This window comes from Nicotiana sylvestris, chromosome 1, assembly GCF_000393655.2.
Source record: "Nicotiana sylvestris chromosome 1, ASM39365v2, whole genome shotgun sequence".
NCBI lineage: Eukaryota > Viridiplantae > Streptophyta > Magnoliopsida > Solanales > Solanaceae > Nicotiana > Nicotiana sylvestris.
Genome location: NC_091057.1, coordinates 152,650,142 through 152,663,038, shown reverse-complemented (window position 1 = coordinate 152,663,038; position 12,897 = coordinate 152,650,142). Strand labels below are relative to the sequence as shown.

The 12,897-nt window shown below is 33.4% G+C and overlaps 2 protein-coding genes across 3 annotated transcripts; one reads left to right on the top strand and one right to left on the bottom strand.

Annotated features, from left to right (window-relative positions):
- The first annotated feature begins 260 nt into the window (after positions 1–260).
- On the top strand, positions 261–6,912 carry LOC104212651 (uncharacterized). The gene is made up of 3 exons (XM_009761983.2): positions 261–595; positions 4,668–4,816; positions 6,514–6,912. The coding sequence occupies exons 1-3, from the start codon at positions 410–412 to the stop codon at positions 6,650–6,652; spliced, it is 474 nt and encodes a 157-aa protein (XP_009760285.1). The 5' UTR covers positions 261–409; the 3' UTR covers positions 6,653–6,912.
- Positions 6,913–10,170: 3,258 nt separating this feature from the next.
- LOC104212652 (dof zinc finger protein DOF2.5) lies at positions 10,171–12,197 on the bottom strand. Of its 2 annotated transcripts, none has more exons than XM_009761984.2 (3): positions 11,920–12,197; positions 11,085–11,562; positions 10,171–10,776 (listed from the first exon to the last, which is right to left on the bottom strand). In XM_009761984.2, the coding sequence occupies exons 1-3, from the start codon at positions 11,941–11,943 to the stop codon at positions 10,457–10,459; spliced, it is 822 nt and encodes a 273-aa protein (XP_009760286.1). In that variant the 5' UTR covers positions 11,944–12,197; the 3' UTR covers positions 10,171–10,456. The 2 variants fall into 2 exon arrangements, with proteins under 2 accessions (XP_009760286.1, XP_009760288.1); XM_009761986.2 differs by lacking the exon at positions 11,920–12,197 and adding an exon at positions 11,729–11,900.
- Between the last annotated feature and the right edge of the window lie 700 nt (positions 12,198–12,897).

Sequence of the window (12,897 nt, the reverse complement as noted above, 5' to 3'; positions counted from 1 at the left end):
TAGCAATTGATCAATAATGAGATATATACAAACAAAAGAGCTTCATTTAATTTCCACTTAGTTAAACAAATGCATTTTTTTCTATAATACAACAAAGAAATGTTTAATCAATTGTCATTTAATCAAATTTGATTAACTTAGATGTCACATAATTTAGAAGAAAATAAATCATTTTATATTGTTAGAAAAAATTAATTTGCTAAATAAAATAAAAAAGAACCTAGACAAATTATGCTAACTAGAAAGATATTATTAGTGGTAGGAGTAGGAGAGTGGATAATTATGAACTAGTCCACTGCTTCCAAATTAATAGTCGTTCCAATAGGAGCAAAGAAGAAGAAGAAGAAGAAAAACTGTGCTGGGATTTGATAGAATCAGTGTTGGGATTGAGCTGAAGAAAAAAAGGGAAATGGCAAATTTGTATGTAAAGGCAGTGCCACCGGCGGATCTGAACCGGAATACAGACTGGTTTATGTACCCAGGAGTATGGACCACCTATATACTCATCCTCTTCTTCTCATGGCTTCTTGTTCTTTCCCTTTTTGGCTGCTCTCCTGGCATCGCCTGGACCGTCGTCAATCTCGGTCACTTTCTTGTATGTTCCTCTTTTAACCTAACCTACCTACTTCCAGTTATTATGTCTTTCATTTGGGTTTAAGGATTTAATCTATCTTTCATAATTTGGATTGTTTCGTGATATCGAGTGGATTAAGATTAATCCTCTTGCGGCTTCGATTGTAGACGTCTCCGTTTTTCATTTGGTTTCTTTTACCCTTGTGTTATTGGAGTAATCGTTTCTGATTCCTTTATGATAAATATTTAATATTGATTGCCTGGTGAAATTGATTGATCTCATATTCACCCATGTTACAGTTTTGATTTATATGCGTCTGTTTTTCATTTGTATTCTAGAGTTTTTGGTCGGAGTCCTGAGAATTTGGATATTTTTTGGCAAAATTGCTTGGTTTAAGATTGGCCCAAATTGTTTCCAATTCGGAATTTGTGAGCTAGAGTGCTAGGTTTTTAAGTTCCTAGTGAATCAAGGATTCTCTCTGGAATAAAAGGTTAATGAAAGGAAGCAAAATATAGTTGAAGTAAAGGGTGTACTACATGATGGAATCAAGATCTGTTGTCAATCGTCAATCGTCAATCATCCAATTTACAAATTCCTCCTGATTTATTTCTAAAGAGAATGCGTGGGCTTGAATTTGCTTAGTTAGTCCAGAATTTTCACTGGAGATAAAGATTTAGGGGCTGTGCAGTTTTTGCTTTCTTTGTCTGTAAATCATTTGCATTCTCTTAAACTATACCTTTCTTGTTTCTACTTTGTACTGCTAGTATGAAGTTTAATGGGGAAAGTATACAGTCAACGTCTTGGAAATTAAAATGACCAAAGTCCAGTTAGCTTTCTCATAAGTTCTTAGGCGTTGAAAGAAAATATCGTACATCTTCCCCTTGTCAATGTCAAAGCCATAATGGCAAGCATGATTAAGTAGCCTTTGGTGCAAATTATTGAGTGAAAGGTTGCTTGCTGCAGATGCATCTGTTGCTTCTCCAATGTGGCCACTGCCATGGCCTTTATAGATATAATCAGGGTTTAAATGATAGCATGCTAAGCTGCAGATGTTACTTACTAGGTTGTTTGGCCTTGGAATACTGTCGCAATGACTACTTATGAGGTTTCCCTTCCCTGCCCCTTTCCGGGCTTGCCTCCACAAATTAAAAGAGCCTCTCATACCCTCGTTGCCTCATCCAAGCATGGCTTCCCCTCGACAGGTAACCAGAGGGTCAGAAGATGCTTATACAGAGGCACTTTGGAGTTATCAAAAATCTTCAATTATCTTCTCTTCTATGTTTAAAAAAAAAAAAAAGTTAGCAAAATCTTCAAGATATTAATATATATTATTGAAGCCAATTTAGCTCAAAATATCAGAACCCATTTGGAGAATCACCAATTACATTCCTTCCGATGACATTGAAGGGTTTGTACCTATCTCTTAGGCGTCCTAAAGATTTCAGTTATAAGTAATCACGAATGGATTGATGAGGATGAGCATTTGAATTTTATATTTGAAGTCTCAGGCTTTTGCTTGGGAGCTATCAAACTGGATTGGCATTGGATTTGGTCCATTTTCTTGAGCTACTTGTAAAATGTTGCTTGAGCTACGGTAGGGTTTCCTTATGAACTTATTTGTCTATGATTTGGTCTAATTCAGTATTTCTAATTTAGTTATTGATGATCTTGCATTATTCTGATCTTTATCTTTTATAATATGTAATACTTGAGGTTGGTTGCACTCAATCTGTACTTGGGTAAAATCCATTTGCTGCACAAATGATCATGTTTTTATGAAAGTCTGATCCTGTTATTTGCAGAAAACTAGATGAAGATAAGTCTAGATCACCAACTTTCCTTTGGGTCATACAGTCTTCATTAAGATGAAAGTTTCACGTTCTTGATCTGGGTCCTCGTTTTCAAATATAGCATAATCCCATTGACCAATGTTGTGAAGAGCGTGAAGCGAGGAAAAGCGACAACCCCGATTTCACGAAAAGCGAGAAGCGAAGCGCTCGCTTTTTTTAAGTGAAGCGGAATTTTTTAAAAAAAAAATTAAAATGGACACTGCATAGATATCACATGTAATTCTAAGCAAATGTTCAATACTTCAATTAAAAAACTTAAGAGTAGCATCAATTAAAGCACAAAATCAGCATCCTATTCTTCTACAAGATTGTCAAATTCTTGTATTCCACTATCATTATTATATTGCTCGTCATCTTCTTCAACTTCATTGGGCAGAAATTTAGGGAAGAAATTGGGCAGAAACTGGGCAGAATTTTCATTCTTGGGCCTTGGGGTTTGCTCCCTTTCAAGGTCTCAAGTTCGAAACCCACTGGGTGCAAATAATTTCTGAGGGCCATCGGACTGGGTAAAACCTGAATTAACCGTGGTACACTTGCGGGAAACTCCTTGCCGAGGGTCTGTGCACCCCGGGATTAGTCGGGGCTCTTAGAGACTCGGACACCCGGTGCAAATCAAAAAAAAAAAAAAAAAAGAAGAAGAAGAATGAAAATAAAAAGTGCAGAACATACCTGTTGAAAGAAGTTGTTGTACTGTTGAAGAAGAAGAAAAACCCTAGTTTGAAGAAGACAAATCATTGCTTGAAGTTAATGAAGAAGAGAGGAAGAAATCGCTGCTTTTGTGTGAACCCTAGTTTCTCGCTAGTTTATCGCTGCTGAAGAGTCCAGACTAAAACAGAATCAGCCAAGTTTTAATTAAATAGGGCTTTGGGTATTTTAATTAAAAAAGCGTCCGCTTCGCTCGCTTCTTCTCGCTTCACCGCTTCTCCCTTTTTACAGAGAAGCGATCGCTTTTTCTACCAGAGTCGCTTTTTCTGCCAGTAGCGCTGACCCTTCCGCTCCGCTTCGCTCCTCGCTTAAAGCGAGGAAGCGCTCTCTTTTTTAATCACTGCCATTGACTGCATTAGAATTGAGAAAGAAAGGTAAGTTCAACCTTATTAAGAGGAGGCATAGCAACTGAGAAAGATCTATTTTGCTTTATAATCAATTAATCACAAACACTTCCTTTAAGTAGTTTTGAAAACTGTTATAAAATGAATCCAAATTACCAAAAACGTAAGAAGCTAAGAGTGTCTTTTTCTTGAACTTTTGCAAGCTGCAGAAATTATGAAGAATTACTGTATCTTGAAATTAAAAATCTGAAAGGAAAAGAATGAAGAGTACTAAAAGACTATGCTAAGACTCTTCAAAGATGTGAAATGACTGACCTTTTTCTTTATATCAGCAAACAAGAGACATCATTAATAAAAATAAAACCAGATACCAAGAATGTGATTGGTAAAGTACAAGAGTGGGCTATGCCCAAAAAGAAGAAAAGAAGGGAATCGCCTCTATATGAAAGATCCTACTCCTGAAACGAGCTAATGAAATCTATCATATACGTCCTGATAATTGCACCAAAAGGCTAGCATCCGCAAGCATCTGTAGTTCATCTCCTTTACAGTGATTGCTTTGCACTCAAAACACCTAAAGTTCCTTTCTTTCCAGAGCACCCAACATATAAACCTGGGATAGTTTTCCACATTTCCTTCAGAGACTTATTTCTTCCTTTGACACCCCAACCAAGCAATAGATCCTTCAGAGGGTTTGGCATGACCCATCTCAATTTAAACATGCTAAGGAACAGATCCCGTAGCTGTTTAGCAATCCAGCAGGCTTTCCATTCTCTTCTACCTTGTTGTGAAGGTAGCATCTGTTACACATTGCAAAACCTCTTCTTTGGAGATTGGACTGTGTTAGACAGGCATGCTACTTTGTAAGGTGCTTTTGATTTCCGTATATTTCGACGGCCAGGCTTAAAAGTTATTGCCTCCTCTATTCAACCAAGTGTAGCTAGATTTAACAGAGAAAAGTCTTTGACTTTGTCCCTTCCAATAGATGGAATCGCTGAATTGGGTAAAGTATGCTTTTAGAATTCAACTTTCCTAATATTTTTCCTTTAATTTTGTCTCTGATGAACTGCATCTTCATTTTTATTTTGGCGAATGTTCATATGAGGTTAATTGATTTATTATGACATCTTCACGTGATTTATCAAAATAAAGCAAATGATATCTTCATGTGACTGAGGATGCTTCAACATGCAGGTTACATATCACTTCTTTCATTGGAAGAAAGGAACCCCTTTTGCTGATGACCAGGGAATGTACAATCAATTGACCTGGTGGGAGCAAATTGACAATGGGAAACAGCTCACTCGTAACAGGAAATTCTTAACTGTTGTGCCTGTTGTGCTGTAAGTTCATGTTTTCTTTTTGTTGACATTCACAATCTGGTTTGGAAATGCTATTATCATCATGACTTACCCCAAAAGAAGAGGGAAGAGGGGGGGGGGGAGGGGGCTGTGGTTGTTTTAGGCCACTCTCACTTCTAGTGCTGGATACAGATTTAGTCATTTTAGGCTTGTTACAATTCATGATCAAAGTTGTTCTTTCTACTGTTTATATAAAGTGTAGGTGGAACTTGATTTCATCTTTCTCATAGTATTTTGAACTCTAGAGACATATGGTTTCTTATTTTCTGCAGTGAAAACTATGTTAAAGCGGGTAATATCTAGTTCTATAAAATGAGCCTTATGAAACAATGTTGTCCAAACAATGACAATCATTCAACTAATCCAGAATAAAATAATTGGAAATTTAAATGGTATTCCCAATTCACAGGTTTGAGTCTTCTAATGAAGTGTTGGACGCTTAATATTTTCCCAAATCCTTCAAAGATTTATAATGTGTATCCATGTGTGTCCATTAAGAGTCTGACAATTTTCGAAACTGCAAGACTCTTAGGTTTCAGGTTCAAATCTCATTGGAGACAAATAAAACTAGGTTATTTCTTCTCATTTGTCTTAAGCCTTAATAGACATAGTTACTAGGTATCTGTGCTGGTGTGCTGGTGGGTGGTGGGTGGTGGGAGATAGCAGCCTAGCAGGTACCCGGTGAATTTAGTCAAGGTGCACATAAGTTGGCACATACAACATATTTGTAAAGATGTGGGAAAAGAAACTAAGATTAGAGAAGAAAAGTAACTCAATTTGAGTCTCAAACAAAGGGCTCTACTTTTTTTTGAGAAATCAAATTTAGAAACAGAGAAAAAAAGACTAGAAAAGGAGGAGAAGAAAGCATTGAAACATATCTCTCTTGATAAACTCAGTTTTACGTATTAATTCTTTTAGATTATTGCAATGAAAAACCTGCAGAATGAGCGATCAAATAGTTCTACAACCTCTCTTAACATAAAAAAAAAGGTTTTACAACCCCTCTTGATATCAGAATGGTTTGTATATAAATATATCACATTTTTTCCTAGTATGTTAACATTGATTAGTTATTACTGTTATAATCTAACTATTGCAATGGTTCATATGCCTTTTGTTTTAATGGTAGAGGAATTTATCAACTTTTGCTGTTTCTTAGTGGTTAATTTTTTTTACTATTGCATTTTCTCAAATATGTTATGTATAACGGAAATTTTTTCTCCTTATCAATATCTGTATATGTGTGAGTTTGTATGTATATTATTTCTATATTGGTCCTGATATTTGAGATTTACCGTTGCCATGCATCCGAGGCATGCGGAATACGAGGTGCCGACTCCATGGGTATGCAATATAGCATGCCAAGCATATAGCAGTAGAGAAACGTAGTTTGAACTAAAGCAAGTTTTGTGTATGTATAAGCAAAAGAAGATGTTAAAGTTACTTTTTTCCCCATCTAAGAAACCTACATGCCACGTACAAGATGATTTTAGCCCAAAATTTTGGTATTTGGTATTTCAGCAGATTGCTAACATAAAGTGAGAATTTGGGGGATGTCTTCTGCAATTCACTGTAGTTCTTACTTCCCTTTTCTTTTCGTCCCTAACGTATATATATATATATATATATAGATGACATTTTACTTCTGAAATTTCTTAGCCAACTTCTTGTACTGGCAGGTATTTGATAGCCTCACATACAACTGATTACCAACATCCAATGCTCTTCTTCAATACCATTGCTGTGATGGTGCTGGTTATTGCCAAGTTCCCCAATATGCACAAGGTCCGAATCTTCGGAATTAATGAGGATCCATGAATGGTTCTTTTTTATTTTCAGTTTGTTGTTTTTCAAGATCTAAGCTTTCTGCTGTTCTGCGTAAAGCTCGTCTCTGTATAGAAGTCAGGACCAGGAAAGAGTACTTTGCTTCTTTAGTGCTAATGTTTTTCACAGGTGCTTCTCTAGATATACTGAAGCAATAAATGTAACAAGTTTTCTGTACAGTGTAATTTTACCTTGTACTGTTACATGAGAATACTATAATTAGTTCAATCCATGTTACTATAATGTTTGTAGTCTGTAAAGTGTAAACTATACTACCATTTTAATATCTTTTTTTTTTTTGAGCTTATGGTGGGAAACCATGACATTTTGACACCAATGACAATTGCTCTCATAAATTCAAAGAGTTGAATGCGTTATATAAAGTAAAATGAGTTAGCCTAATACAACGGAATATCTCAACCCAAACCAAATGGATGGAAGTTCGATCTATCTTCAAATATTTCATAATCAATTCAAATTCTTACATATTAATAGCGTAAAACTTCTTTTATACTGTCAGCTAGGGTTGTACAAAAGAAACCGCAAAACCGATAATCCGAGTCAAACCGAGAAAAAAAACGCGACTATAGTTTGGTTTGATTTGGTTTGGTGTTGGAGAAAAAAAAAACGACCATATTTGGTTTGGTTTGATTTTAATTAAAAAAAAAGTCAAACCGAAACTAAATCAGCCTGACATTACATGTATAAAAGTTTTAGATATATTTAATAAATATAAAAATATATATTGTAATGTAGTTTATAAATATTTCTTAAACTTTTTCATAATTATATCTTTTAACGTATTATTTCAAGTTTGGATTTATAATTTTTGAATGTTCCAATAAGTTTTATACCGCATAAATATTAGTAACTCAAATAAATGTTAAACCAAAACCAAATCAACATTAATGCTAAAAAATGATATTCAATTCAATTGTATTAGGAATGACAATAGTGTTGGGTATCTATTTTTTTAGTTTTTCCATGGTTTAGATAAAATGCATAATTTTTAGTGCATTTAACTAGTACTACTTATTAGTCATACTTATTTTAATAACTTAGTAAGTTTAGATTATGTTCATTTTCGTTATGGCTTATTAATAATATTTATTTTATGTTATTTTATTATCTTTATTGTTGAATATTTTAGTACAATGCCATGACTCATCTTATTTTTTATTTTTTTGAAAAATTCCTTATATAGTTTTGTCTTACTAGGATTAAAGAAATATTTGGAGCACAATTTCTATATTTTATGCTATGAAGACTTTAGGGGGGGAAACTCGAAAAAACCCGAAAATCCGATAAAAACCGAAACTAAAAAATCCGATTTTTATTGGTTTGGTTTGGTTTTTAGATTTAATAACCCGACACAATTGAATTGGTTTGATAATTGAAAAATCCGAACCAATCCGACCTATGTACGCTCCTACTATCAGCTTATGTAAAAGACAAGCTACAAGTATTTGTAAACGTGATATAATAACTTTTTCTTTTTTTGGCTTGAAATAATAAACTTAAAAATGTAGTATGTCGTAATCGTTTAACTTTGCACTAATACCATAAAATTTTGCATACTATCAATGACTGTATAATTAAATCGTTTTTAAACGGTGGCCCCTACAATAGTCGGGTATGTTAGGAACTGAAAGAAAAGGTAATTAATTAAAAGAAAAAGGATTAGGTATTGGTTGTGGTAGCAGGTAGGTTCCTTTTTATTTGAAAATTACAATTTGCTTAGTGGCGTTGTTAAATACTACTACTATTTTTTCAATGTTAGACTGAAGCACTTCAATTTTTTTCATTGTCTTTCAATAATAGTCGATCTACTAGTATTGTTTCAAACTACTATTGGTAAGATGGCCGCCCTTTACCTATCCTTGCAAGTTAAGAGTTGTAACTTAATATTGCAACGTCGCTAGCTAGCACCACGAGGGGTGGGCGTTCGGGAGTTCGGATTGAATATGAGAATTTAGTTATAGATTTTTGATTTTCGGATTGAAGAAATAATAATTCAAATCCAATCCAAATAAGTTCGGATTTGATCAGATTTTTTAAGTTCGGTTTCGAAATAATCGGTTTGGATATTATGGGTTCTCGGTTTTGAGCGTATAAGTTGAGATGTTTCTACTTTTACAAAAAATGAATATCCAAATTAAATACTCATGTTAAATTGCCTGAAAAGTTCATCATTCTTGCTGCAATCATCCAAATAGAGTATTCAAGTAAAAAATTATTATCAAAAAAAATACAACAGAGATATTAATACGGCCGATAAGAAGTAGCAATAGTAAAATCATAACCAAATAGAAAGTTGCGACATTAACTTAATAATTAATATTGACTATATGAGATAATATCTAATGGATAGGGAATTGAACTTATTACTATTGACATATGGATAATGGACTAAATATAAATTAAAGTATAAAAAAATTAAATTTTTGGATATTCAATCTGAAGTACCAAATTTTAATATCCAATCCGAAATCCAAGAAATTTTAAAATCAAATCCAAAATCCAATCCGTAATCCGAATACTCCAAACCAAAAAATTTAAAAATTCGAATTTCGGTTTGGATTTTAGATTTGCCCAAACTATGCCCAACCCTGCCATATAACTTTGCAACGTTTTGAAGTGCCTAAAAATAGGTACTTTTGTACTAAATTGAAAATTGATAAATAAGTTCTATATATTAATTATGGCGTAAAAATCTTTCTATCAAGTTATTTATATATATATATATATATATATATATATATATATATATATATATATAGATATATATATATATATAAACCTATAACATAAGGTAAACTATAATATGTCAGAACCGATAATTAAACTTCCTTGATATGTAGTGTAAATTGTTTCAAAAGTTAGTATATGTAAAATTTAAGTCATTATTATAGCATGCCCTCATAGCAGCAGGAACAAATGATATTGTGTACTCCAATCACCAAAAAAAAAAAGATATGATTGCTCCGATCCATGGTGTAAATTAACAAACTCCTTGAATACATACAGTTTTAGCGTTCGTATAAATATACACACTAAATGTGATAAGATTTTTTGACACTATTAAGTAGATAATTAAAAGTCAATTACAATGGTTAAGTTTCATTAATCGGTGTTATCATGAAGATCTCAATGTCAATCTTCATGAAGCATAAACATGATTAACCAAATTATTCACACAAGAATATATCAGTTTCTTGTTTCTGCTTCCATCTATTTTCCTTTTCTTCGCCAAAATTTTCAGTTAAATTTAGAATGAAGTGCTAAAGTGATTATCAAGAACTGGATAACAAAAAGGAAAAAGACCAGGCCATGTCATAATTAGCTACTTCCAGCAATAAGCTATATCTGTTATAATTAAACAATATTAATCTCTTTGCACAATTAATTAGGGTAAAAGAAAACAGAAGAAATAAAAATTAAACAACAAAAAGAAAAGGTCCTTGTTGGCAAAGTTCATCTAAAATACAATATAGCTAATAAATAGGCGGTGATTAAGGTGGTTAATTATGATCATATATAGTAGTACTAGTACAGAAACCCTAGAAGCTGACTTTAATCAAGCTAGCTTCCCTAATCTCAAAGAAATCGTAGAGCAAATTAAGAAAAATAGCACCAGAACTAGCTGTCTTCTATGTTAGTACTTAGTTCTAAACATCACCAAACAAATTATAGTAACAAAAGCATGTGAAAAGATTGAACAAAGACACTCCCAAAAAGGAAAAGAAAAAGCATTTGAAAGTGAGATTTCTGCACATTAATTATCGTTTCCTTAAAAATTTACCAGGATCCTCCACCTAACATCCCATTCCAATATCCTGCAGTTGAATTCTCCTGTCCTTTACTCTGATGATGATGATGATCTGCTCCTAGAGGGAACATTATTCTTGCACCTCCATTTTCTTGAACCCCATTTGAATAACTTAAGGCAGCTGCTGCATGATCATTACTACCAGCACGAGGCTTTAATTCTTGAAATGGAAACCCTGATGTGTATAAAGTATTCAAATCTGGTGGTGCTGGCGACGTGATGAATGAAGTAAACCCTCTTGAGGCTATTCCGGTCCTAAGCAGCTCCAGAGCTGATATTGGTGTACTACCTGAAGTTGAATACCATGACGATATGAAGACTGTTGAAGATATAATCAAGTAAGTAAAAATATATTCTTTTTAACAGTTTAAACTTTTAGATGTAATGGAATCACACTTCATGAATATGATATCAGAGCATGCGGAGACCTCATTATTAAAAATTATTTTACATGCTTGGCTCCTGAAAAAGACTAATTAAGGCCCGCATGTGAAGGTGCTTGTTAAAAATATAATTAAATAAATAAAAGTGTGTTCTCTCAAACAATTAATCTTTTAAATGAGATGATCGTAGCTTTCAACAAAGAGAGATGAGTACCTAGATGATTGTTACCATTATTGCTGCTATCCATCTTTGGCAATTCAAGAAACTGAGGCACACCATGGAACTGATGATGATCATGTGACACAGTTTGGAACCCGAGGTTGAGATCTTGGCAGCTATTTCCAACAATAATCTTATTAGGGTTTTGAGGAGAAAAACTCGGATTAGGGTTCAGATCGGGGAGCTTTTGCGATGAAGAAGAAGAAGAAGATGATCTTTTGTTGTTTTTTCTTGAACCACCTCCAACTGGAACATTCCTCAAAGTTCCACCTTCAGTCCAATACCTTCTACAAGTCTTGCAAAAGTATCTTGGTTGAGTCAAACTGTAGTTGTTGTAGTAACAAAACTTTGTATTTGTTGAATTACATCTTGGACAATTTATTGCTTGATCCTTAACTGGCCTCACCTTCTTTTCCACTGTAACATTAGGAGCAGCTATTTCTGCTGCCATGGATTTCACTATTCCAATATCCTGAAAATTTAACACACACAAAAAAAGGGAACCAGAGAAAAAAGATAGCAAGATTATTTATGTTAGCCAAAGTACTGAATGACAAACGCCAAACTGGATAACTTTCAATTTTAAAATTAAATTGAAGGAAACTAAAAAAGCGAACAACAATAATAACGAAGAACACCTTTTTCCATATGCTATCATGTGGAAAGAGGCAGAAAGAAAAAGTGCACTGCTTTGATGTGTTAAGAGAACGACCACTTTAATTTGAAAAATAAAAAAATTTAAACTAAGAGGTTAAAATTCAACATTTTTCTTAAGCAAATAGGAGTAATTAATTAAGTGGTGCAGATAAATGAATTAATTTGTACCCACCTGAGTCCATTGAGTAGTCTCCATAAATCCGAAAAAAAACTAAAAAGGTTCAGAGGAAAAAGCAGCTGATGTCCTCAAGATGGAGAAAAATTCACCTGCTTTTAATTTGTCTGGAGCTGTCTTTAGTGGAAGAAAGAAAGAATGTTTTTGAGCTGTTTGTGTGTTGGCTTTAATGGTTTAGATAACTTTACTTTAATTTTCCAGATGATGGAAAAGAAAAAGATAAGGGGGATGTGTTTGTTTTGACTACACTTGACAACTTTATGTGTATAATATTGGATCTGAACTTTTGTCCGGATTTCAAACAGAGATAGATAAGAGTATTCAATCTATTTTTAAACCCTTGTGAGTGGAATTCTGAATGGATATGTCCTGTGGTGGATTTCTCCCTTTTTGACCCTAATAATGGGGGGACTTTGATTCTTATTATTCGTTTATTGTCATTTCATTTTTAGTTAGTTACTTTTCCCCCTCATTCATACTAGAGTGAATTAATTTGCTGTGTTACACAACATAAAGCTAAATTACTAAAATATTCCATTATTTGTTGAATTATGTGATCAACGACTCATCTAAAAGTTTAAACCTTTAATAGAGTACATGTTATTCTCTTAATCATATATTTTCAACACTTATGTATGAAATGATTTTAATTTATTGTTCCTACTCCATTATAATTATTTTCAAGTTACGCACAACTTGATTCATTTAATTTATTTTATTGCTAATAGCAAATTCTAGCACTGAGCTCAATTTAGTGATTTTACCTCTACCTGCAATATATACATCTATAAATCCATGCTTCTGTTCCATTATGGAAACAAAGAAGAAGAAAAAAACTTCAGTAGGGTTTTAATTACTTTAAGTTTTCTATGTTCCAAAGTGCCTTGTTGTTAAAGTTGTTTATCTTATATTGAGAAACTCACATAGTTCATACTGATAAAAACTTACAGTACTTGTAGAGCACTTTAATTAAAA